Source organism: Papilio xuthus, unplaced genomic scaffold, assembly GCF_000836235.2.
Source record: "Papilio xuthus unplaced genomic scaffold, Pxut_1.1 DF825946.1, whole genome shotgun sequence".
Lineage (NCBI taxonomy): Eukaryota > Metazoa > Arthropoda > Insecta > Lepidoptera > Papilionidae > Papilio > Papilio xuthus.
This window is the reverse complement of record NW_013532703.1, coordinates 11,716,581-11,743,070: the sequence shown is the minus strand read 5'-3', so window position 1 is coordinate 11,743,070 and position 26,490 is coordinate 11,716,581. Positions and strand designations below refer to the sequence as shown.

Genomic DNA, 26,490 nt, shown 5'->3' with positions numbered 1-26,490 from the left:
GTGTGTGATGTGATGGATGTTTATTAGAAGGTATCTTCAGAACGGCTAAAATTATCTTGATATTTTTTTGGCATGGATGTAGAACATAGTCTGGAAGCACACATAGGTTATTAATTATTTATAATTCCTGGCAGACGAAGGCGCGGGCGTCAGCTAGTTAAGTTACAAATGAGATTTTCAGTTTTGTTTTACAGAGAAAACCTCCTTAAAAACCACAATCTTTATTTTTTAAAATAACATAATACAAATAATTTTAAATTAATTAAGATATATTTTGGCTCAACAAACACTTATTCTTACTTATACAATTCTTTATTGATATGCGGTGGGTAGTATATAAATTTAATAATGCTAAAACTTTAATATTATGTCACGAACTTACAGTACCCGTAAAACATATAGGACCTCGTTTAAATTTAATTTATAGGGTAGGTATAAAAATAATTAACCATTTTAGACACAAATATTGACACTCGATTCGAGTTTATATGACAACCCTCAACCTCTTGAAAAGTATGATATAATATTAAATTTCAACCTTAAGAGAGTTCTATTATATAAAAATAAGGATTACGTCGAAAGTGATCTTAAATTACATTAATATATTAGTCACTAGTTCTAATAACATAACAACTATATAAAATAATGTCAACGTACTCATTTGATGTAAATTGTTGTCTTGAGCATTGTATGCACCAGGGTTCGCACCTCCTATGTGAAAGCTTTATCTAAGGACAATGGAGTTCGTCACTATTGTCTCCGCAGTCGTCGCGGCCGTCGCAGCGTAGCAATCGAGGAATGCAGCGCTTATTTGAGCAACGTATCTCATGAGCATTGCACCCTCCGTCGCAGCCGGTTGGTTCGTCGCTATGGTCGCTGCAGTCCGCTAACCCGTCGCAGAAACGCGAAGAAGCTATGCATTCTCCATTCGTGCACGTGAACTGGTAGTCTGGACATTCTGCAAATATAAATATTTTATGTTTTTCATTATATGGACTACTAATTAATAATAATAACTATAATAATAATAAGTCAAAAACAATTAAACAGACATGTAATTAAAATTAATTTAAATCGATTAGCGCTAACACTTAACTATATATGTACTTTTTAAAATCCAAAATGGTCATTACTATTTTTTTCTAAGTTTTATAAGTAATTTTAAAATTAATAAACTCTATTTACTCATATAGATCCTTATCGAGATATAAATATTTAAAATGTCAACTATATGGAACGATATTTTGAATACAGAGGAAGTGGCGTAGGGAGGTCCGTTAGGTCTCAATGAGCGCATTCGTAACCTAGTTTCGTGAGCTGCTGAACGGTATAAGTACGATTTACATTCATTTACTTACACTTTCTGGGTCAAGATACGAAATATTATTATTCTAGGAAATGGATCTAGATTTTGATTCTGAACTTTGAAAAAATAACATTTTACAAGCTTAAACTTACTTATCAATTTGTATTTTTTATACTTTTATGTTTAGTAAGCCACTTCTATCGCTTTATAAGATTACTCTATAACAAATCTTTAGCTTCAGTATGATCATATTGTAATATTAATTTTTAAATTACATTCTGTATAGTACAAAAGATTTTGCGTTACAGTGCAATACAGCGTATTTAGTAATAAATGATGATGTTCGGAATAATATTTGATTTTGCTACGCTAGCAGTTACCTGGAGTGCAGTTTATTTCGTCGAGGCCGTCCCAACAATCGATGGCTCCGTCGCAGAGCTTGGCTTTAGGAAAGCAAGATATAGACTGGCCGCACCGAAACTCTTTCGTTAAATCGCAATCTGGAAAACAACACATTGAAACGTATTAACTTTCACTCTAGCAGTATATTAACATATTCATAATTATTATTCAGTTTTAAAAAAAGACTGTACAAATAAGCCGGTAAGAAGGCCGTAAATTTCAACTGGCCAAAAAAAAAATGTAGTTCATCCAACGCATTTTCGCAATGAGTTCAGAAAGTAGTACTTCATCACAATACTGTCCAATTGATATCAATATCGAGATCAATATGATCTCGTTTTGTCAGTAAACAAACAAAAGCATTACTATCGTTCATTATTTATTACGGAAAACTTGTCATACTTTTTAGCTTACCACAATACATTTCATCGGAACGATCGTAGCATTCAATAGAGCCGTTGCAGCGGGCGTGCTCGGAAACGCAGAAACCGTTCTTACAGCGCCATTGCCGAGCCGCGCAAGCTGCCGCACCCAGCGGTCGACACACTCGCACTCCGCGTGCCTTATCCACCAGGTGGCACGCCTCCGTCTCCAGAGCGCACAGCCCACCGCAACCTGGAATAATTAGTAGTAGGTTTTTTAAGATATTATAATATGCTACCTGCTGATAGATTTAGAGGCAAAGTAAACAAATATCAAAATTAACACGACTAACTGTATGTATCCTTCGGGAGTGGAATATCGAGAGTGGAAAAACACTTTTTTTTGTTTAAAATCAGCTATCAAGTCAAATCAGCCTACAAGAGGTCATCGAAGTTAAAGATTCTCGAGATAATTATTAAAGTAGCCAAAATAAATGGAATAAATAATGAAAGAAAAAATTTAGCATACCTGTTGGGTCGTCAGGATCTAGCGCAATTAGACAAAGTGATGTTCCACTACTTTCTTCTAACATACACACTTCATTTTTTTGGCACTCGCAAAACTTTTGAGTGATATTTGCTCCAGTCGTCGAGTCATTGTTTATCTTAAAACTAAGTTGAGTTTTATTCCCCTGTTTGGGATACGTCTTGATATTTTTTCGAATTTTTGTTAAAATATTTGATAAGTAAGATATATTTTTTGCAGTTGTCGTAAATGGTGCAAGTGTAGTGTCAAATTCTGTGATCCTAACAGTGGCAGTCAAAGGCAACTCTGAGTAAATACTGGCAGTCGCCGAAGGAATTTCGTTCAAGTCTATATTTTTTGTTGGCACTGCGTTTGTACTAATGATATTGGTGGCTTGTGTTTCATGATGTGTAAAATTCACTAAAATTAAACTTATTATAACGATTGCTAGAATCATTATGCTTATTGAGCACACTTGTAATTGCGTCCTTTTCTTGATAGAACTTTGAGTCAAGTCTACAAAGCAGCCGATTCCTTTTAGGCTTTTTCTTAATCTTCCTTGTCTTGGATTAGAGGTGGTCGTATCAAACGAGGTACATCTAAATTTGTGTTGTATACCGGAATCTATATCTTCAGATATTGTTGGAATAGTTTTATTCAAATTGGCAATTTCGTTCTCGCTTATATTTCTTACTAAACTACCCTCATCACAACAGGTTATTTTTTCTAAGTCATCAAATTTTGTTTCCGATTTGCTTACACTAAATTTTTCTCTCGGAGTAGAATATGACTTTGGAGTAAAATTTTCATTTGTGTTCTTTAATTTATAATTTCTTATCTTTCCTCTACACGATGAGCAATATTTAGTTATTTTATTATCTGTAATTGGTGCGTTTATAATTGTTCTTCTCAAACTGCTGTTGGACCAAAGATGTGTGCAATACAACGATTCTAAATTACAACTAGAATTTTCAATAATGTAACTTGTTGTAGGCAAATTGGTTTCGTTGTTGTTCAATAATGGCATCTTGTTTTTAACAAGAATATTGTCATCTACTCAGCATAGTAAATATTTTATGGGGCATCTGAAAAAAAAACATACTTATTAATTTTTTACTCGTTTTGGATAAAATAATTCTTTATCGTCTACTTATTTGATATAAGTAAATAAAACTTGTTTCAAACGTTTTAGAAACCCACGGTTAGTGACGTTAGGTTTTAATGATTTGGCGACGAACAGAAATTTAACTAAGTAATTTATTCGTTTAAAACACCGAAGTGAAAGTAATGAAATTAAACAAAATATGGCATTTTAACAAGCTTTCGGTAATGTTAATTATTTTCGACGAGTTTCTTTTGATAAACATTATAAATCTATATTATATGCATTATAAAAGCTCTTCTTTGTCTTGTAATTGAAATTTAAGTACAGAGAACAATTTTAATTACTTTGGTAACCGTATCCGAAGTGTTGCCGAAGTTTTGTGAGGGGATCATGGTCGTAACGTTTATTAGATCTCCAGTTACCATTTAATTGCAGTATATCTAATTACCTTTATAGCTGTGGTAATTTTTAGTACAAAAGCTAATATTTAACTTGAGCAATTTATAAATCTATGCAAGAGTTCAAAATTACACTGTACCGTTAAATGTTAGTCCGAATTAAGATATGACAGGTGTTACTTATTTCTTCTATTTGTTTAGATAGTAAAACAAGAATAAATCAAATACATAGAATTGCACTTGAATTTTAATTGATTTCTTTGATTAATTATATTTTTTTGTTTAAGTTAAGTTTCAGAATATTCAAGAATTCATCTCCATGACCTTTTTCATAAAATATACGCTGACCTCGACTTTGTAATAGGTTGATTTACAACATGCTTAACATTTTCTCACGATAGGTTTACACAAATTGACAATTAAATAAAATAATAAATAATATGACTTACATGTGATAATCACAGGATAATATTACGTAACACTAAAAAATATATTTATTTCATTTAATTTAAACGTATTGTCGGTTGGAAGTATTGAAACACGAGCGGGTAGTGTGCGGCCGCGTGTAGAGTATGGACTGCGGTTGCCGTTGACGACGTCTAAACAACTTTGCACCAACACAACACCACCCCGAGTACCGTAAGACATAGAAAATAGAGATAGACATACGTAAACATACCCCTGTAAGACAAGGACGTGAAAACGGGGTTGACTACAACATGGTTAGCGGCCAAGGCCCGTGCCCAGCCAAGAGTAACACGCGCCACGTTTTTATTCAACCAACTGAATGGACAGCTGTTCGTTGAAGTACCCTCGTAAACCTAATAAGTGTCGAACACAGAACAGGTTGAAAGCACCCGACTATAATTGCCGTATAAATAACTGAGTCATTGTTCCGCAAGCTAATTCGCAAATGCATCGCTACTCCACAACTTTTCATTAGGCGATAGTTCGAAAGTGTGCCGCGAAATTTTCCATTTAATTACAATGTACGCAATTAACGCCGCTTACAAGAAGTACAGGAGTTTACTTTTATATTTTGTTTACACTTTAGAACCAAGAGTAAAAGGGACAATTTTGTCAATAAGTGGAAATTAATATTATAATTAATAGCAGGATTAATGGACACCACTTTCTCCTCAGTTCACAATTTTACCTGCAGATTATGTTGCAATGTGAGATGGTGAACTAAACTGCATACGTTCATACATATTGCGGTTAAATATCAGAACATGTGGAAAACAGTTGGCTTAACAATTTGAATATTTTACATAATTAAATATAACTTGATAGATGAAGATCCCACTAATAAGTCCAATACAATATCATGATTAAACAATATATAATAATATAATATAACACAAAATAAAACAGACGATTTTTTGTATGTTCAAAAGAAATCCTCTAATCTAAAAATCTTTATATTAGGTCACTCATCTGGTATAATTTGTCTTTTTAAACGGTCTTATATGCGTTCAATTAATTAACGGTATGACTTTACATTACCCGTATTGTTATTATAATAGCGCAGCTGCAGTTAACACATGAACTTTTAATTGATAGTTATTTTTTATTAATATGTTAATGAGTAAACTCGCATGACCTAGGAAAAGTAATTACCACTTAATCTCATAATGTAACTCGGAATGGGTTCGATTCTGAAACAAATACTTTCAATTTACAATTTTAGATAGTACCGACTGACTAGTATTTATTTGAAAGACGTGAGCGTTTAATTTTCACTTCATAACGAAGTTTAAATGGTTTCTAATTATATCCTTGTAAATCTTACTAATATTATAAATGCGAATGTTTGTATGGATGGAAGTTTGTTTGAAAGCATCTCCGGAACCTGTGAACAAATCTCGATTAAATTTGTCATATTGTACATAGTCTGGAAAAACGCATAGATTAATAATAATAGTTTTTTTAACTCCACGCGAACGGAGTCGCGGGCGACCACTAGTGCGTTCATAAATTTAATGGTCATGACACTGATATCTGGTATGATCCAGCTTGTGTAAGGTCTGAGCTAACGAGTCAAAAGGTGACACGTTAACACGATGTTGCCTTTGTATTTCAAGATCTCATCTCACCTTTGTCAATTTCTACATAACTCTCAACACATTTAACTTTCATAAAATTTGCTTTAATTTACCTAATTAAATTTAAGTTTAATCCATGAAAACCAGCTTATATTAATTTTAGATAGTGATTGTTACTATACTGTTTAATATTTTCAAATAATAAGTTTTATTTTACAGTTTCATAGCACCATTTTAGCCAGAATTTGTACTTTTAAATTTTATTGCAGCCGCATATTTACAAAAGTAAATTAAGTGTGAAATATGATACAATTTGGAGTTATATGGTCACGCGAACTATATGTAAGTACAGGGTGTTCGCGTACTTGTTTTTCTTTTATATTACGGCCTTGAAAGTCTTTGGTTTAACCTTTTTTAAAGGCAAAGGCGCCTAGAGAGCTTTAGTTATATTTAATGCAGTAGTACGGAGCCACTTCTTTGTTTATGCGGCGTAATAAAATCTTTGAGTAGTCACACTAAGAACGTTTTCAAAAAAAAATTATAAAGCCACATTATTAAAGATGTATTTACATGTTTTTTTTAATAAAGTATACACAAATTGTAATTTTTTTTAACAAAACATAAATAAACACCGTATTCTTTCAAGAAAATCTTTCATTTATCACTTTTCACGATATGAATAAGTACTTTGAACAAAGGTATCTAAAAATCTATCTTTCAAAGGGATCCGAACACACAGGAAAAATATTTTGATAAACTGATTGGGAAACAACGTAAAATGTTATTTGAATGTTGGCAATAATTAATGTACGACATCTGACAGTGAAGTATGTTAACAATGCCCTATTCACCTGTGCTTTGACGGCCCTAGATGGGATGCGGTGCTGGCAGCTGGCAGCGGCAGCATGTAAGAGCCGCTGCAGCCCGCGGCCAGCGAGTGCGGGTGCGGACGGACGCCGACCGGCGACCGTGCGGCGGCACAACTCTCACTGCGCGCGTCGCGTGCGGTTGTCACTGCTCCGCGCCCGGCACTTGCCCGGCACTCTCTCGCCCACCTCGCCCGCCAGCCCGCTACTCGCTCGCACTGGCGGAAAAGCCTCAGTCCTCCTCAGTGCCCTGCCACACCACCGTTGGAGTGCGCGTAACGAACCGCGCGGTTTCTCTTCGAATTAGTATGTGAATGCGACATTTTTTTAACGTTGTTTGTTCTACGCGAAAACGAGTGAAATGTTATTGTTCGCTCACTGATCGTTACTTCGTGCATTTACTTCGCTCAGCACTCGGACGTTACTCCATGAGGAACTGGTGTTATAAGTTTTAAGGTGAGACTAACGTATTTTTAAATTGAGTCCATGACACGATGATATTGGCAATCATTTTTACAGTGCGATGGGTTTTTTGGCTAAATAAATAACATACTCAATGTAATAGTTCCATACGAGAGGTAGTAAGGTGTGAGTATATATTTCAATATCAGTGTCAAGAAATGTTTATAAGTTAAGATTAAGTTAAAACGACCTACTTCCAATCGGCCGAAGTGGAGTGTCCAAGTAAATACTGTGTCAGTATGTTGGTCGGAGGTTGTGATGCATAAAGAATTTTAATAACTTTTAAAAAAATATTTTGAAATTAAACTTAAAAAAAGTTGGACTGCATTTTTATACATTTTGCTAATATTGTAAAATTGAAAACATATTTTAAACCAAAAAAGATCTAAATCAAAAGCAACAGTAAAAAAAATTGAATACATGACATTTAACATAATTATAGGTATTTACCTACCACGAAACATAATTTATTTAGTTCGGAAAACTATACTAGCAATGCGCAATGTGTGTCGTGTCGTCTAACCGTATTTTGACATTACAAAAAGAATCTCACTTAACAGGAAATAATAAATACAATGTCGTAAAAGTTGTTTAGATATGTAGGTATATAAAATTGACACTATCACGAAACATATTATAAACAAGCGGTCGCCCTCAACTTTTTCAGCGCAGATTAAAAAATAAGCCACGACATATTGCCCTTAATGTTCCGTCAAAATCGGTCTAGCTCTTTCGGAGATTACCCCGACCAAACGCGGCTTGCACAGACATACAGACAGATTCATAAATCATGTATACGAAATATGGTTTTTATATTATGTACTATTACATACAGACTCTCAATTTTTATTAATATTTATGATCAAAACTTGGAGCTTCGAAACAATCTGAAAACTCCTATCATGCCGTAATGATAAATACCAAAAAATTTGTTTTATTTTTATCAAGTTCTGTCATCAATAACATGAAAACAAGCTTTAAGCTTAACAATCAAGTAAATTCCAAAATATTGTAACATTTTAATAAAACTTTAAAGTTTAGATTTAATGTTTCTGTTTTGATTTCAAAGTAATCAGAAAATAAACAAAAAATTATGAAATCCATATTTGATAATTATAACACTTTAAAGATGCAAGAGTAAGTTAATATATACATGATACTTAGAAGGTGTGTTACATACAACATCGGTTTCACTTTTTCGTTACCAAGTCAAGATCGCCGAATGACGCAGTCTTTGCCAGTTGAATACGCTCTCTCTAGCTGATATTTATACGATTACGCATACCGACGTCGCTTTTTCAATCTCGAAAGGCAAATACTATGACTATAACAGAAAGGATTTTTTTTCAATAATAACAAAAACACTACACCAAAAAAAGTGACTCGAAGATTTTTTGTTATCGGAAAATGTAAAAAAATAGACGCCTAACATTAAATTCCCTGCAGAATTGTGAAATTTTCAATCTTGTTTACAGAAAAGGAAACTGCTTTTAAACTACTAATGAAACTCCTTTTAATATGAGAACTGAATCCTTATTTCTGTCGCATAATAAACGTTCCGCGACGTAACGTAAACGTAACGCGATCGACCGTACACTGAATACGTCTATAATTTACATCAAGCGATTTAATAAAAGTTTCGTGATTTTTGTTTGCCTGGAAGTTGTTACATAAGAACCGGATGTACAGCTGATTATCCATTGCATAACTTCGGGGTCAAATCAACTGGGACTGATCATCATTGCCTTATAAATAATTTTGTATTAAAACTGAATGAAATCACTATCTTATTTATTCTAATCCAGTTAGTATGAGTTCATTAAAATGTATGTGTAATCTTAGGAGAATTTTAAATCGGATGATTTAATGATTGAGGCATCTTAACAGTTCTGAGGCGTGTAGTTACTGTTTAACCGAAGATCCTACACTTTCCTAACCCAGAGATTGACGCCCTTGAAGACATTGATAGTGTTACATTGACCCATATATTGTGAAAATAAAAATACTCCACCGGTTGACTACGATGTCTTAATAGAACCAAGTCATGCCCTCTAAACTTTCTTTGGTGATCCGAAAGAGGTTAACGGCGAATTTAGACGTGAGTGGAATAAAAATTGTGGTCATCATGCTACCAAAACTACATATAGCATATAAATGATAACTACTATTACAACGTCTATTGTATTTCTTAACACAGGCCAATTGTCGTCTCGATTACTTTAGAGAAATACAGTATACAGCATGTAAATAGTAGAGTTAGTTTTAGCTAGAATATTTTACTCCATGGAATCTCACGTATATATTATAATAAAACTATATTATATTTATACTCTTTTCTAGACTTTTAATCAAGCTCTTTGTCACGTTTGTACTATATTTAGTCTTAGTGAAATTTTATTTCTTATTTAACAATATAAATGAAAGTAGATTTACTACTATTTTAATCTAAATTAATATTAACAAATCGTTTTATAACTATCGAACGATTTAATATGCTATTTAATATGTATCCCGTTATATATAAAAAAAATGAAAGATAATAAATATAATAAATAGATATTCCAATTTTAAATTTAACTAAAGTTTTCTTAAGCTCATTCTCAGTTTCTTCAGAGTTGTAAGGATATTATGTATTATTGTATAACTTAATTATGATAATGTTCATGGCTTCCTACTTACATCACATGTCAAATGGAATCGCGCTCAAGGCCAAACGATTATGTTCTTATAAGTAGTTAATAATACATATCATTATTACATAAAGGAAACCACAGGCAAGGCGTAGGTGATCTGCATTAAGTTTATAGCTATGATACAGCAGTGGCTACAAGACATAAGCTTTTCAACAATATCTTACTAATATTATATATAAATACGTATATTCAGTTGGACGTTTTTTAGATGTTTGTTGAAAAGTATATCCAGAACGGCTCCATCGATCTTGCTGAAACTTGGCATAGACGAAGAACATAGTCTAGTATATAGGCTACTTATTAAGTTTTTTAAATTCGCGGGCGACTGCTACTTATAAATAAATTTTATAGATATTTCTTCATTAACCGAATTGTAAATATATGTATTAACAATAACTGTTCAGGTAATTGGACTTATGTTTTTAGATGTAAATATACGTACACAAAAATTTATTTTCAAAATGTGTGTCATAATGAAGTCATAATAAAGCGGTGAAATGGGAAATCAATTCAATTTAGCAAGTAAACTGAACGAGAAAGTACTGTTGTGATAATTAACTAGAAAATTACGCATTGTCGCTCGTAATGCGTGCAGCGTAAATACAGTCCAGGAGACAGTATTCGTTATTCAAAACAAAGAGCTTAATAAAAACATTTTACCTTTTCCATGGATTACTGAAAAAACTCAAGACGGTTTGACTTTAGAATATTATAAGCGTATCTATCATGTCGTTTAAGTAAGAGAAAAAATATTGATTTATTCAGAGTCCATTAATAGGCCATGATAATATGATTGCATTTTGTCAAAACTATGCGAAATTAATTTTTTTAATCCTCGGTATCTAACAGTCATTTCTTCAAAGAAAATATTAAGAATACCAATGTATGTGTTACGGTCTCAGACCTCTGTTTGTAGGGTCAATAATACTACATGGACTCTGTACTATTCACAAAATAATCAATAAGTTTACATATAGTCATAAGTTAAGTAATATTTGACTTTACTGTGATAACACACATTTATTTACTCTCATGTTTTTCCTTGACATTATTTATTGAAGGCTAATTTCAAAACATCACAATCTGTTAATGATATTTGCAAATGAAAAAAATTTATAAATATTGAATCTTCGTTCAAAGTAAATAGATTTATATTAACTAGTGGTCGCCCATTGGTCGAATTCGGCAATAAGACAATCATTTTTTTTTGTTAAAAATAGTTTTTTGCACTTAATAGCATTATCTTGTAACTGTGTCTTTCCCGATAATGTGTTCGTGTAATTTTAAAGGGGTTAAAAGTTTTTGCGGAAAAATTGCTTAATTATAAGAGAAATCTGGCACATGATAAATTTAAAAAATAATACTACACCTGGCACTATCTGGGTTATGTATAAAAACAAGATAAATTTGTTAACGATGAACGATCGATACAAAGTAGCTTGTATCTATTAATGAACCTATTTCGGTTTTTAAGAGAACACGTGATTCAAAATTGTCATTAAATTGATTAAAAAATCATGTTAATTACACTATTTCGTCGCTACAATCTGCACCGAACTACTTATATAAAATAAAACCAACTTAAGTATAGAGACAGTCAGTTACAAGACACACAGTTGGCTTGCCCTAGTGTTCTGCGGAGCGAAAAACAAACAGTTAAGTATATTTTTTACATATCATTTAGTTATAATCTTAGCACAAGGCGTTGCAATGAAAAGAGAGCTAAGAGTGTTGTATTTATTCACATAATACACTGAATTATTATAAGCTTGAGAATGTAGTAATAAGGTACGAATCTTAAAAATTTGTGTGTCTAGAAGACTGGATAGTTAAGTCTTATTTGCGGCGTTATTTGCAAATGAAGTCAACGTTGATTAATAAATTAACTTTAAGAACGTGAGTGTAAATTTAAAGAAACGTAATGATTGTCGAAATGGAAGGGGACCATAGGGGAGTATGGAGTGAGTGTGAGCGGGGACAATAGACATGGCAAGGTGAGCGACCGATGAATGAATGCAAGAAACAGATTGAATAGCGCTCTACAATTAATCGTGGGAATGCAGAATGCAACAAAGCAGGTGAGCTTCACAAACAATAGTTTCTTAATACCTTGATAACGAAGAGTTGTTAATTATTTTGTCGCAAATAGATATTGTGAATGGAAAATGCCAGAATGCTGCATAAATAATGATAAGTTAGAAGAGATGCCATGTGACAGAACATGAAAATTGTTTTTTGCTTGATAGCAGTGTAAGAAAAAACTTCGTGAAGACTAAAATGATTACGATGTTCGGTTTTCTAAATAATTCATCTGCAAACAAAATAAATACACAAGGGCTGTGCGTAAATTAAAGCCAAATGCGCAATTTTTCCATCTTCTTACATTTAGTTGTTGCAAAATTACAGTTTTAATTATAAAAACTAGATTTGTTAATTTAATAAGCCATTATGCGGTAATAGGGTCAAATTAATTGGCCTCGTTAAACCGTAATCTAGTTTAAGGCATACGCGACCTTAAAATTGTGTCAACTTCATACTTTTAACGTGTTTGATTTTATTGACATGATCATTAAGTCAATAATTATTAATTTTAATAAATAATATTATAACTGAACTAATAGAAGACTAAATATAATCCATTTCAATTAATCACAAAGGGGAATATTTTCCAACAAATGTGAATCATATACTCTAGACAAACATAATAAGCTTTTATAATATCCTGTTTATGGACAAAGGTTTACTTGAAGCAAGAATTCTTTGTTCTTATTCTTGCAACAGTTACTAGTGCAAGATTCTTGTGTATTAGCGATTAGGATTGCATGTCTCAACATCCAGTAGCTCATAATTATAGTACTTCGTAGAATAATAATTATTTTGTGTAATTATACCACGTCATAGCGTCGAGAAGGTGATAACAATGAACTCTAATAAATACCAGCATATTATGCATCAATCGAAATATTTTATTAAATACGCTATCAATAGTTTTAGTGCATTCAAGTCTATGTCTTAGTGCTATAAAATAACTTGCGAAATGCGATCATTGTTAAAACGGTTTTTATTTATTTATAAATCTACTAACGACCTAGGGGAGATTTCTACGGCAACTAATTTTTATCATGCCTCTGGTTAAAAAGGTTATTCTAGACTGTAATTCGTAGAGGTGGCGACCCTTTTTCGCCAGCGTTCTGTGCATTCGACGAACCGCGCCCTCCGCTAATGGCTGCTCTGATCAATTTAAATTGCAAATAGCTTTGAAATAAAAATTATAATATTGCCTTAATATAATAAGACCTTGAGATAATAAAGTCCGTCTTGATTGTTTTCTTTAACATTTAACAAATAAAATATGTATTTTCAATTTGGTAAAAGTGAATTCAACAGCGAATAAAAATAACTTAACGGTACATTTCGTTAACTTAACTATGCTATAAAACAAAAGAAGTTATGAAAAGTTGAAATAACAAAAAAGAACATACTTAACTTGTGTCCTTTTTTTGTTACACTGTTGTATATTAACAATAATTATATAGAACTTTTAGTTTTAAATTAAGGACAAAAACTTTAAAAACACTTGGGAGACTATTAGCCAATCACTTATTATAACTACTTCTAGCTAGACTTGTTTCTTGGGAACTATATCGTGTGGTAAAATGGTGATCCTTTTATACTGTTATATGGACCCTTCATTTGTTTATCAATAAAATTTCATATTTTTCTGAATATTTATCATGCCATTGTCTTGATAATTATAAAATATAAATATGTCCTATTAATACTAAATAAATAATGCTTGAGTAATATAGCTGATAAATTATAAAATAAAATATAAATAAAAATAAACTAGGATATTGTGTATTATGTCTATATGAAATTATAGTAAAGTCGATACAGGGCAATCAACACTGGTTTTTTTTTGTACAAATATGAGGAAATTATCTTATTTCTTATTAATAAAATAAAATAATGAGTTTTCTCTTTTTAACCCTTCAGTGTGGTTAACAAAAGTATTTGATGAAATAAAAACGGTAAGTACAAATCTGATTTTTTTTTATCATCAAGATGCATCCTTAAAACACAAAACTATGTAATTTGTAATTTTAATTTTTCTATAAAAATCTAAGTAACCTAGCGATAAAGATGCAAAGTTCTATAAAATCTCATTGGTAAAAAAAAATCATTTAAACCATAGCTGTTAAAAAAATTGTAGTTTGGTTAACATACATTTTCATCTAAAGTTTTTGACGGTAGTATTAAATTGTTTTATCCCCAAAAAATATATATACAATTTTGAAACACACTATCACTATAATTCTATATTTAGAGGTCAGTCTTCTTTTTATCATACTTGGGGCCACCTGGGTCAATTGTGGTCTGATTTTCTGTGAGCGGCATTGTGTCACAGCTAAGTCGTCAGAAGCGTCTATTGCGCACTTTGTAGTACATATTAGATTACAGTAGTGATATAATTGTCATAGTTAAATCTCGTTTAAGTGTGTATACTTCGAACGCGCAATAAACATATAAGGAAAGATACACTGTTACATTAAATTACTGCAGCATTTTATATTACAGTAAGTAGATGCACGTTAATTTATTAAGACGTAAGCAATGGTTTATTTTTAATAAAAGGTATGTCAATTTAAAGTAATAATACGAAAGATCATTGGTTGACGGCAATTCTTGCTCCTAACTTAGGAAAGGCTCCGTAGGGACGTTTAGTAAGCTGATCATGAATCGATAAATAATTGGACTTACCTTTCCAACGATATTTTCACGAAAATCTAACTGGATAGCATAAACTAGCAGTTTATTAGAATATTGTAATGTAAAATTTATTGTAATTTAATATTACACGTCACGGCAAAATATTAGAGCTCGCGATCCGACTCGAACATTGACTATGAAATGAGTAAAATCGTAGCAAATTACATCGGACTCATGTCCCAACCGCTGACAGTGTAATCAAGTATACCTAAAGTTATTAAGATTGCAGACACTCCTCCCTTTCAATGTTGTTATTATAGTAATCGATAAATTATTTATAATGTATTTACATATCTGCTTTAAACATAGTTTACCTACTAATGTTAATAGTAAGCTATTATTTGTGATATTGGTCGCCTTGTTGAACGTTACTAATAACATTAGTTTTTCATACTTCATCTAAGAGGTGGTTAACCCAATTATATTATAATGTATATTTATATCATAGAAATATTTTCTAAATAAAGTACTAACAAGTTACGAAGGAAATATTTAAAAATTTGACAGCGTAAGATTTCGAAATAAGCAGCTTAAAAAGTGAATTAGGCGCGTGGGCGTTCAATGTCATAATGCCATTCAAAGTTGTGGAAGCTGCTAAAGAATATAATGGGAAGTGCATTCCGATGAGACTATGCGTTTACAATAGATGAGCTATTAGTTGGAGAAAGTGAGTTCGATGAACTAAACGAGAGTGCATACACAAATATGAAAGAAATGCATAAAGAAGTTGTATAAATGTATAATAATTAATTTGCCCGATTTACAGAGAACAAAGAGACAGAGTTAAATTAATTATTTGTGTGTTCTATTGCGAAATAGTTGTATCCACTGTTACATGTGTTCCATTTTTGCTTTAACGTAATCACAAAGTTGAAAAAACAAAAAGAATATTGCTATACTTATATGATAATTTTTTTTTTCGTATTTGTCTTGTTTACACATTTATAAATTACAAATGTTTTGCACACTTATTGCCATTTATCCCTAATTACAAAATTCATTTTTAGTAATATTGTTTGAGCTACATTTACCTTATTGTATTTCCTGTTATTGTTTGATAGCACACAAAATAATTTTAACTTCAGTTTCGCTCCTCTGATGTTCCAGAATAAAACGTCTTACATGCTATAGTTTTAATCAGATAGATACAAAGCAGTGGCAGAGGTGATGTCGAATAAAACGAGACAATGCCAAGTATAGAGTTAATACCTACTTATCGATTTAAACAGACCTTCTTTAGAGACGGTTATGATCTTAGTGGGATAATATAATTAGTTATTTACTCAGCTAATTTTGTTACATAAATTTATGACGATTAACCACGTCAAATCAAACTAATATTATAAATGCGTATGTTTGGATGGATGGATGGATATTTGTTTGAAGGTATCTCCAGAACTTCAGCATGAATTACACAGAAATTTGGCATAGATGAAGAACATAGTCTGGAAGAACACATAGGCTACCAATTAAGTTTTTTTTTAATCTGCGCTGGCGTAGTCGCGGGCGACAGCTTGTATAATCTTTCAGATCATGATCTCGCGTCTTTAAACTATTTCTTATTTATTGGATATTGAATATTACGTATTCCTATTTGTATGTCATTCAAAAATCTAGACTAAAATAATCATACGCAAGTAGTTCATATATGTTTTGTTTCTAGTATAAATTCCTTTTTATTGTTTCAAATACGGGTGATTTACAATGATAATTAGATTCTAATTGCATAGTAAAGTAAATCATAAATATTCAGAAAATACTTAGCTTTACAAACATCCATTAAAATAATTTTGCGTAACGTCAGATATAAATTTTGGACAAAACTGGGAATTCAAGGACATTTAGAAAATATTTTGAAACCAACAGGAAACAATTAGTGATGTAACGTTATAAATGATTTCGAAACGATTTTATTTATTTTCTCTGGCATTGGCATGACAAACAACGTAAATGAAATCCGTGCCATCCGGCGCGGTGTGGCGCGACCAGCCACTAGCCACTGTCACCTCACTGCAAGTCATTTGGCGATGTTGTCGCAAACCAGTTATTCCTCACGCGCCTATTCTAGAAATCTAAACTAGACTAGGAAACGAAATTAACTACCTGCAGAAATTCATAACCTGTTAGAGAGACTATCTAAGAAAGTATTTTTAACTTTAATATCTAACTAATACCTTTGTGTATATATATGGTTTCTAATTTTATAAATTAACCTAACAACAATATTTAATTTGTCGATTGTTTCATAACTATTATTCAAACTCTAAATTATATTTAGCTATACAATTTTAAAATGAAAAATATAATGCATATTCAAAATTAATAATTCAATTCGAGTTTCACTTAATTGAATCGAAATAATTTTACGCTTTCGTTCAGTACATTTGGATCTAAATTTTTTGTATTATTTAAAATTTACTTTGAAAACTTTATTGTAAAAGTTTTCAAATGTGTAAAGAAAAATTGGATACATATAAGACAAAAAAAATATCCATGTTGAAATCTCGTGAATATTCTTGAGGTTATCAACAGATGCAATAAAGTCTTAAGTATTATATTCTTATTAAAATGCGTTAAGGACAAAATGATGACATGGTGTTGGCAAAGACGAAGTGAAAGTGGAAGAGATTGAACGTTTTACGAAAGATTGTTGTCGTGTGCTCGACACGATGAAAGTGCATGGAGCGGATTATCCTTAACATTTACACGCGTCATACGGAATTTAATGTAAATAAGTACTCCCAAATTATTTTACAGGGCTCTGATTGTAAATTGTCAGTGTAGCCGTTACAAAACAATTTTTTTAAAATAAAAAAATCTCTGATCTGATCATCCGCATTACCTCAACAAACTAGTGCAAGTGGACCTCCTCGGGCCACGGGAGACTAAACGCCGTCGTTGGATCTTCCGTGTACGATGGTGTGAAATATTGTTGGGTGTTCCCAAGTTATAATGAAATGTAGCAACAGAAAGTTTACGGATATCAGTAACAAAAAGAAGCAGGGCAAAAATTAGATAATCTTTGATCTAAGTCTTCCATACTTTAGTGTTTATTGCTGACTTCTTATACTAGCTTCAGCTGCTTTAAAGGCGCGAGCGTTCGTTGTCGGAAATTCTGCGAAGAGCGTATGTGCAGAATGTCAACTATCAACTCTCTATTATCATTACTAATATACTATACAAGTAGCTAAATATACCTACTATAGTATTAATTAACAGAGAGCCCTGTCGAAAATTATTTAATAGTATAATCAATAGCCTATTACAGTGTAGTGGTTCAATAAAATCTAATAAGATGAGGTTTCTAGCGACATTTTGTGCGAAATGAAATTACATTTAAATCGACAGTTACAAATTTTATGTAATAGTTATAAACAAACAATATTTTTTCATCATTTATTACGAAATTGATTAAACTCCTAGAAAAGACCCCATTCAGACTTGAAGTATATAGGCCATAAGATATATTTTAAGTGCCTACAATTTGTCTAATGATAGAATCCTTGTTACTGTAATCAATTATTTGAAGAATTTAAATGCTTGATTTTCAAAAAACGCTTTTTAGATTTATGTATGTAATCATTTTAGAAATTAATCATAATATCGTTATAAAAAAATAGTAAACTGTTCATGATTTGTTCGGATGAACAAAAACAATGAGTTCAATGCTATGTAACGGTATAAAATCTCGTTTCGTTAATTCTTTTACAAATGATTGCTTATTGAAACCCAAAATAACAATTAACTTCGCTTCGCTTCTCGTAGTGTATTAAACATTTTTTTGTCCTGTGTTAAGGAATGTTTCTGATAAATACATTTTAATATGTCTACAATTATTTATATCTAGATATGATTTATTTGCGAATTGACACATAAAATTTGCAAAAGGCTAAAATTGATTTTTAAACATATGAATTTGAATAAACCATATCTTTAGTAAGAAAATTCAGGGTTATGATGTCTTTAGAAACTTTACACACTCACTTCATCTGGCTATGATAATTTGCGTAAAGGTTATTACTTTCAGACTTGTATCTTTTTTTTTTTCTCTTTATTTTTTTTTAGGGACTTTTGTTCTTTTGAACATGTCAGTCCCATAATCAACAAACACATAATCAATCAACTAAGGAGCTAATTACAAAAATACAGTAAACTAAGACTTGTATCTTAATACAACATACTTGTATTATTTTACAGTAGCAAAACTAGTTATAGTTGCGTTGACCGACGAAAAAAATTTAATGGGAATATTATTTACAAATGAAGTTAAATCTGTAAATAATAATTTTGAAACAAATCTAAAATCTTTTGGTTTCAATATATTTTTATTTTTAATATTTTTGTCTAAAGTTTTTGCCGGCAACCCTAAATATGGCCAGTAATAGTGGCGTAAGCGTTGGCGCTAACTAGAGAGACTCGTGTGTTTTCACCCTCACTGTCTAAACAATTTTACACAAAATGATTAGTCACAGTAGCGTAATTTTTGTAAACGCTGTTTTGTATGTTATAATACTTGCTGTCGCCTCCTCGACGCTGCGACTCCGTCCACACGGAATTAAAAAATCTATTTAATCAGTAGCCTATGTGTTCTTCCAAACTATGTTCCTGATGTTCGGCAAATTTCATCGCGATCTGTTTAGCCGCCCTAGAGATCGATCCATCCATTCGCATTTATAATATTAGTAAGATTACACTTACTAATTACTATAATTTCCCGCTAAAATGTTTAAATTTATTTACTAAATAATATATTTAGTCACATTTATAACTTACTAGGTCAAAGTTCGGTTAAGTTTTACATTTATAAGTTTCGGTAGGTAAGAGATATCGTAAAAAAATATTTAGAAAACTGATCGCACACATTAATTAACCCTCTCATTGTATTATTGAACAGCTGCTGAATACGATCGTCAGTTCAGGCCGTGCGATACCGCCGGTCGTCACTTTCCTTCCAACAAAGCAATGAAGCGAGGAGAAAGTGCCGACCTCCACGTCCGTGCCACTGCCAACAAACACGCTGACTCATATACTGAACACATCATTTTTGTTAATGAATTACAACGCAAAATTATAGTGACATAGCCACGACTGTCGAAGATTCTACCAAACTACTGGACGATAACGTATAGTGGCACGCATGGAGTTTTGAGAAATGTGGTTTACGTTTATACATATTTTCTAAGCATTATGTTGCATCGAGCTGAAATGCTACAAACATAATGTATCTTTTTATTTTTAACCAAATTAAGTCCTATCTATAATAACTGGACAATATATTGTTAAATTTATGTTACTTACGTGCTTCTTTAATGTAACGAAGAAAAGATTAAATAGCAAAACATATAGTAAACGCGTATTTAAAGCATTTAAATTATAGGTGATAGTGATTAAGACGTTGCAACCAGTTTTTGATAACGTTTTCCAGGAAAATATTGCTTAACACACGTCTATCTTTGCTAATTACTGTAATGACAACGAGCAGTAACACAATAGTAAACTCTGCTAATAATAAAGTGCTACATAGGGTTACTTTGTAAAACTACTTTTATATAGTGAGTTTACACTAAAATAACACTTGCATAGAACACTGTTAACGCTTTTTTCCAGTATTTTGACTTCGCATTTAAATCCGATATGACATGAAGCTATTCTTAAAATATATATACATTTTTAAACAACACGATCCTGACATGAAATTGTTATTATGTCTTACTTTAATAAAATGCTCACTTTCTACTCGAATTCTTTAAATTACTTCACAACTATACGACAGAATTTTAATTTTCTCTACGCAGATGCGTTCTCAATACTTAAAAGCTAATTGTAAGCTCTCGGGGAAAGCTTACGCAATGATATCCAACATTTATGAGTGATTGCTTATAGCGTAAGCGGTGGTAATACTTCAAGCCGTGTATCACAAGCCGCAGCCGTAGTTTATTATAATAATGTGGCTATTTAGGCGTCATAATGTAATTTATGTAAGCTTCTTATAGATATTACGATTGGTATGTGCATTTACTTTCACTTATTTCTATGAAATAATATAAATTACTTTTATTGGTATTGTGAGCTACTTTTCATTATAATAAATTATGTTTTACGTAACATGTATCTGGAAGTTTTGGAAGATAAAAGCTGACTAAACAAGGCAATTTATTTTTTTATATCTTTTCTATTATTACCACCTGTACAAACTTTGTTTTAGTAAAATAGAAAAAAAAATTGAAGATCGTCTCAGGACGAATCCTAGCCAAAGCTTTTGTCGGAGTGACAATCGCAGGTGTCTCTCTGGTATGTCCATACAATACTGACATTATTTAACAATTGTATATTTACATATGAATTTTTTTGTTTGTTGCAGATCCTTCTTTAGCACGCCTCAGTTATGATCATTAGAATACCATGTCTCCTAATAATATTAGCAAGCGTCTTATTTTTACAGACAACAGGTTAGTTCCTTTTTATTAGTAAAGTAATTCCTGTAAAATATTTTTTCCTTCGATTTAAATTAAATATTATCAACTACAGTCAAAATTTTGTTTTTAAAGTAAATATATAAATGCTTATTAAACTTTTTATAGGTAGCCCATTCGTTCAACAGAGTGCAAGGAGTAAAAGGCCTCTTATAAGATGGAGGCCGCCCACCGATACTTGGAGTTGGACCTCGACACCAAGGAACGAGGAGCCTTTCTTCAGACCTTCCAATTTTACTCACAAACTGCCACCGACAGCTAATGAAACTGAAATATTAGCGCAAATGGCTACTCTAAAGAGAAATTACTCGCGTCTTCTTTGGGACAGCGATAAAAGCACCAATTTGCCATTATTTGTTGACAAAGCTTTGAAACTTCTTAATTTAAAACAAGTGTACTACGAAGTGGAACATTCAGTGATGTCGAGAGTCTCGTGCACAGCGTGCAAGGCGGGCGCCGGACTGCTGCAACATTATATCAAACTGGGGAAGAGTAAGGAAGAAATAAACAAGATGATCTATCAGTTCTGCGTATCCCTTAACATACAGTCGGCACGTGTATGTGAAGGCATTACTAGATTGTTCGGGGTAAGGAACTATTCCCTCTGTTTGTAAGGTAATCTATACTTATCAAAAAATGAACAATATTTTATTTTTGTTTCAGAGCGAGGTCGTGTACGTATTGAAAAGAATTACAATAGGACCCAATGAGATTTGCAGTTTTGTAATTGGCGATGCCTGTGGCGATGTGTATAATCCTTACCATGAGTGGGAAGTGGCGTTCCCGCCGGTGCCAAAACCCGTTGTGAGGACAGTAGACTCTCCAATAGAAAAAGCCCCGACATTTAAAGTTCTTCAAATATCTGATACTCATTTTGATCCCTACTACGCTGAAGGTATAATATTTTTCAAGTTTTTTATACTATTGTACTTTCATTTCTTTCATTATCTGTCTTAATCTTTGCTAAAGCATCAAACGATACGAATATAATTTATTTATTTTTTGTTTATTTCAGGTGCTAATGCGGAGTGCAATGAGCCTCTTTGCTGTCGGGCGTCCAACGGACCTGCGCTGACGCCTGGCGGCGGCGCTGGCCGCTGGGGGGATTACCGCAAATGCGACACACCGAAGCGTACCATCGACCACATGTTGAAGCACATAGCTGACACGCATCCCGTACGTAATTATAAATACGTTCACTGACCTTCCCTTCACCTATACAATACGCGGTAGACACTTAATTACATGACACTGCAATATGTCCGAGTCGACTTAGTTGACAACATTTTTGATATAATTTTCCCAATTACGAAGCATTTCAGAACATTACTATATTTTTATTGAAGTAAAAAGGACTTCAGTGTGCGATATACATAAAATTGCAAACTTTTGATACTAGATGAAAAATTATAGACTAAAAAAAAATCGTAATATTTTCAGGACATAGATTACATTCTATGGACGGGAGACTTGCCACCGCACGACGTTTGGAATCAGACCAAAGAAGAGAACTTGAAGGTTCTTCAGGAAACTGTGGTGCAGATGTCGGACATGTTCCCCGGGGTTCCCATATTCCCTGCTCTCGGAAATCACGAATCTTCCCCGGTAAATAGGTAACAAAATTCAATAGCCTTTTGCTACATTTCAAATTAATGACTACTGTTATTATTTACCCTAACGGAAATTTATTAATGGAAAAATTCACATAGATCTCATATTCTTGTTGTAATTTATTTAATTGTTTCTAGAAACAAGGTATTTATTACTCATTTACATTGCAAGTTGCTTAGTGAACTCTAATAGTTTTCTCGTACCTTATAAGTCCTTTAATCTTGTTCTTTACTGTGTTTAAAGACAATCTTCTATCCAATATGAATACAAAACAGCAAAACATGACTATAACGTGTGAGTCATAAATACATTAAAAGTCAATGAAAATCTAAAACCTATACAGATATGATATCTTTACATACAAGTGAATAATAGAATGATTTTATCGTGCAGAAACTATTCTACGAGGGGAATGTATATGCAGGTCAATGACTGAAAATATGTGATGTAAATAAAGGATTTTGTATACTCATAGTTATTTAGTACTTTTTATTCGGGATACGACATACGTTTGTATACCCTGTCCGATATCGAAATTTATGAATACCATATTCGTTCGTCGTTCTATTTCTAATTTAGAGATGCGTTTAGTAACCAATTAACGACGTGTTTAACAATAAGAAATTTTACACTAATGTAATTCGATTAGCTTTCCTCCGCCGTATATCTCCTCATCGGAGTCTAACATCGCGTGGTTGTACAACGAGCTGGACGCGCAGTGGCGGCGCTGGCTGCCGGCGGGTGTTTCGCACACGGTGCGTCGCGGCGCCTTCTACTCCGTGCTCGTACGACCCGGCTTCCGAATTATATCGCTCAACATGAACTATTGTAACAATAAGAACTGGTAAATACAACTTATACATATAGTAGGTAAAACTACTAGGCTTTTGAGTTAATACAGGAAGTACTCTTGCTCCCGACGAGCCAAAACAATGCCGGATACGCGCTTGAGTTGGCACAACGGGGTAAAAAGTGCTATAGTCTTATGTACCAAAACAAATGCTGGGTTATCATGCCGAGTTATTTACAGCTGACTCGTCCAAACATTTACCGAAAGTGTTTACCTATTGTTTTCTTGCAGGTGGTTATTACTGAACAGTACAGATCCGGCCACGGAACTGCAGTGGTTGATATACGAGCTCCAGTCTGCGGAGTTCAGTGGAGAGAAGGTGCACATCATCGGCCACATCCCACCCGGACACTCAGACTGTCTCAAAGTCTGGAGTCGGAACTACTACGCTATCATAAACCGATACGAATCAACCATAACCGCTCAATTCTTCGGTCATACGCATTTTGATGAATTCGAAGTATTTTATGATCCTAATGATCTTGGTGCGTTATCTAATCTATCTATTAGTGCTCACATCTTGGTATTATTTGCTTCTAAATAAATCGCATAACTCTCTTTTCAGGAAGAGCAACAAGTATAGCATATGTTGGACCCTCTGTATCGCCATATTATGATTTAAACTTAGGATATCGCATTTATTACGTTGATGGGGACCATGATGCTACAACAAGGGTAATTCATTTATTCTTATTGCTTTTTTGTATTTTGTTGTCTATAATATATATATATTTTATCTTTAATAATTTTGTTATCTTTGTAGCTTGTAGTTGATCACGAAACTTGGATTATGAATCTCAAAGATGCTAATCTTTTTGGCTACCCGATTTGGTACAAGTTGTATTCGGCTCGCTCCGCGTATCAAATGCAAGCGTTACGGCCACAGGATTGGGACAAATTCATAGATGACATGACATCCAAAGAAGACGTTTTTAATTTGTATTTCAAGTATGTAATAATTCATATTTTACTGCTTAATTTCATTACTTATAGTGATCCTATTACGTTAATTGATCCAGTATGTAAATACTCGTTTATTACATGTATGTAATTTTAGGTGATTCGTTGCTCGTTTGCTCCCTTCTCCTATAAAAAAAACTAGAACAACAGCTTTTTCTAATTTGATTAGGTATTTTTTGTGTTAATTTTCTTTCTAGTTATATTTGGTAAATAATAAAATTTTTATTTTTCAGACATTATTGGAAGAACAGTCCCCGCCGCGGGTCATGTGACGGGGAGTGTCGCAAGCGTCTCGTATGCGACGCGCGCTCAGGCCGATCCCACGATCGGCGCGCCCTCTGCGGTCACATAGAGGCGCGGATTGATAGCACCGCGCCTGCGCCGCAGACATGGCGCGCCTGGCTATACAATGGCCTGTCTGTTTCGTAAGTTAGAAACTCTATAACAGCCTCTCTTCTTTTCTGCTCCTTAAAAATTACAATAGCATTGTTGTAAAGTGCTTGTTTGCTATCTTGATACCATAAAAAGCACACAAAACTATGTAATATGCACCGATACTTATACCTACTTTAATTTGCTTTTTCTTCCTTAACAATAAGCTAACAATAAAAATTTGCGTTTCTAATTCTATCATAATTTATAAGTTGAATAAGCGCATAATATAGGTAAACTAAATTTGTAACATAAAATTCTACACCTGGAGAATATTGTTAACGACAATAATTTTGTATGTATATGACATTAGTCAAAAATAAGAATTAAGTGTTAATATAATTAAATGATTTTCTTTGGCAGAGATAGTCCTAGTGTACAGCAAGTATGAGCGGTGATGGCTTTTTTAGGTCTGCAAATAAAATATGGTGGATGAAGGACTTGTAAATAAGTATGTATTGGAATCTAACCAATAAGCTACATTAACATATATAAATTGCCTAATAAAGCAATTAAAAGAATACACTACTAACATAGATTTAAGCTATAACTAAAATTATTACTAATTTCCAACAAAGTCGACTAGACCATTGGTAAGATTTCACAGAATTATTTTTTCACAGATGAATTTTATAACCTCGTTATCCAATCATAACTCTCTGCAATAGATATGCTACCTTGTATCGCTTTCCATTTCTTTGGTGGTGGATCCTGAGCATATTTGCTAAGGTCACAAAATCCTTTTCGTTAAAAAGCTCATTTGCTATATCTTACACCCTTGCCATCTTAATTTATTGTACAATTTTATTACAGGTTTTATAAACTTTTACAATAAAGTAGAAAGTTTATAGAATTAATTGTAAAACATTTTTTAATCTGTAATAGTTAACTTAAGCGCTAATAGCCTAATGGATAAGGTACGGATTTCCGATCAGGTGGTCGGGGGTTCGAACCATTCGACTATTGTCGTAAACCATGTCCTAGTACAAGCATAGAGCTTAGTTGGAATGGTGCATGAAATATCAGTAAATCAACAAAAATCTGCTATTTTATAAAAAAAATTCGCTCGCGATGCAGATTTCCAACTCTCGATGTGATCAACGACACAACTGCAGCAATGATGACTTATTTTAAAATATATTTAATGTTTTCAGATTATCGATGTTGATGCAATTACCACAAGTGGCTTATCAAATACCAAAGTTTATAATGGGATTGGGATGAAATTT

The 26,490-nt window shown here is 32.7% G+C and overlaps 2 protein-coding genes across 9 annotated transcripts; one reads left to right on the top strand and one right to left on the bottom strand.

Moving 5' to 3' along the window:
* Nucleotides 1-280: 280 nt before the first annotated feature.
* Nucleotides 281-15,124, bottom strand: LOC106124450 (uncharacterized). Of its 4 annotated transcripts, none has more exons than XM_013321124.1 (5): nucleotides 14,927-15,124; nucleotides 2,600-3,681; nucleotides 2,123-2,323; nucleotides 1,687-1,806; nucleotides 281-958 (listed from the first exon to the last, which is right to left on the bottom strand). In XM_013321124.1, exons 2-5 carry the CDS (start codon nucleotides 3,621-3,623, stop codon nucleotides 729-731), a joined length of 1,575 nt encoding a protein of 524 aa, XP_013176578.1. In that variant the 5' UTR covers nucleotides 3,624-3,681; nucleotides 14,927-15,124; the 3' UTR covers nucleotides 281-728. The 4 variants fall into 4 exon arrangements, with proteins under 4 accessions (XP_013176578.1, XP_013176579.1, XP_013176580.1 ...); XM_013321125.1 differs by lacking the exon at nucleotides 14,927-15,124 and adding an exon at nucleotides 6,996-7,080; XM_013321126.1 differs by lacking the exon at nucleotides 14,927-15,124 and adding an exon at nucleotides 4,779-4,895.
* Nucleotides 7,377-26,490, top strand: LOC106124448 (sphingomyelin phosphodiesterase). 5 transcript variants are annotated; one of them, XR_001228208.1, is made up of 13 exons: nucleotides 7,377-7,466; nucleotides 21,297-21,384; nucleotides 21,517-21,995; nucleotides 22,072-22,303; nucleotides 22,424-22,584; nucleotides 22,849-23,021; nucleotides 23,669-23,863; nucleotides 24,101-24,354; nucleotides 24,435-24,544; nucleotides 24,633-24,817; nucleotides 25,063-25,254; nucleotides 25,625-25,712; nucleotides 26,416-26,490. XR_001228208.1 is itself a non-coding variant. In XM_013321118.1 (12 exons), the coding sequence occupies exons 2-12, from the start codon at nucleotides 21,321-21,323 to the stop codon at nucleotides 26,483-26,485; spliced, it is 2,115 nt and encodes a 704-aa protein (XP_013176572.1). In that variant the 5' UTR covers nucleotides 7,377-7,466; nucleotides 21,297-21,320; the 3' UTR covers nucleotides 26,486-26,490. The 5 variants fall into 5 exon arrangements, 4 of the variants coding, with proteins under 4 accessions (XP_013176572.1, XP_013176575.1, XP_013176574.1 ...); XM_013321118.1 differs by lacking the exon at nucleotides 25,625-25,712; XM_013321121.1 differs by lacking the exons at nucleotides 7,377-7,466; nucleotides 25,625-25,712 and adding an exon at nucleotides 11,798-11,820.

Coding starts and splice junctions, on each gene's coding strand:
- LOC106124448 (XM_013321118.1), top strand. CDS start 21,321: ATGATCATTAGAATACCATGTCTCCTAATAATATTAGCAAGCGTCTTA. Junction 22,585..22,848: donor ACATAGCTGACACGCATCCC/GTACGTAATTAT, acceptor TAATATTTTCAG/GACATAGATTACATTCTATG. Junction 23,864..24,100: donor TATTGTAACAATAAGAACTG/GTAAATACAACT, acceptor GTTTTCTTGCAG/GTGGTTATTACTGAACAGTA.
- LOC106124450 (XM_013321124.1), bottom strand. CDS start 3,623: ATGCCATTATTGAACAACAACGAAACCAATTTGCCTACAACAAGTTAC. Junction 2,324..2,599: donor AGATCCTGACGACCCAACAG/GTATGCTAAATT, acceptor TAATTATTCCAG/GTTGCGGTGGGCTGTGCGCT. Junction 1,807..2,122: donor TTCCGATGAAATGTATTGTG/GTAAGCTAAAAA, acceptor GTTGTTTTCCAG/ATTGCGATTTAACGAAAGAG.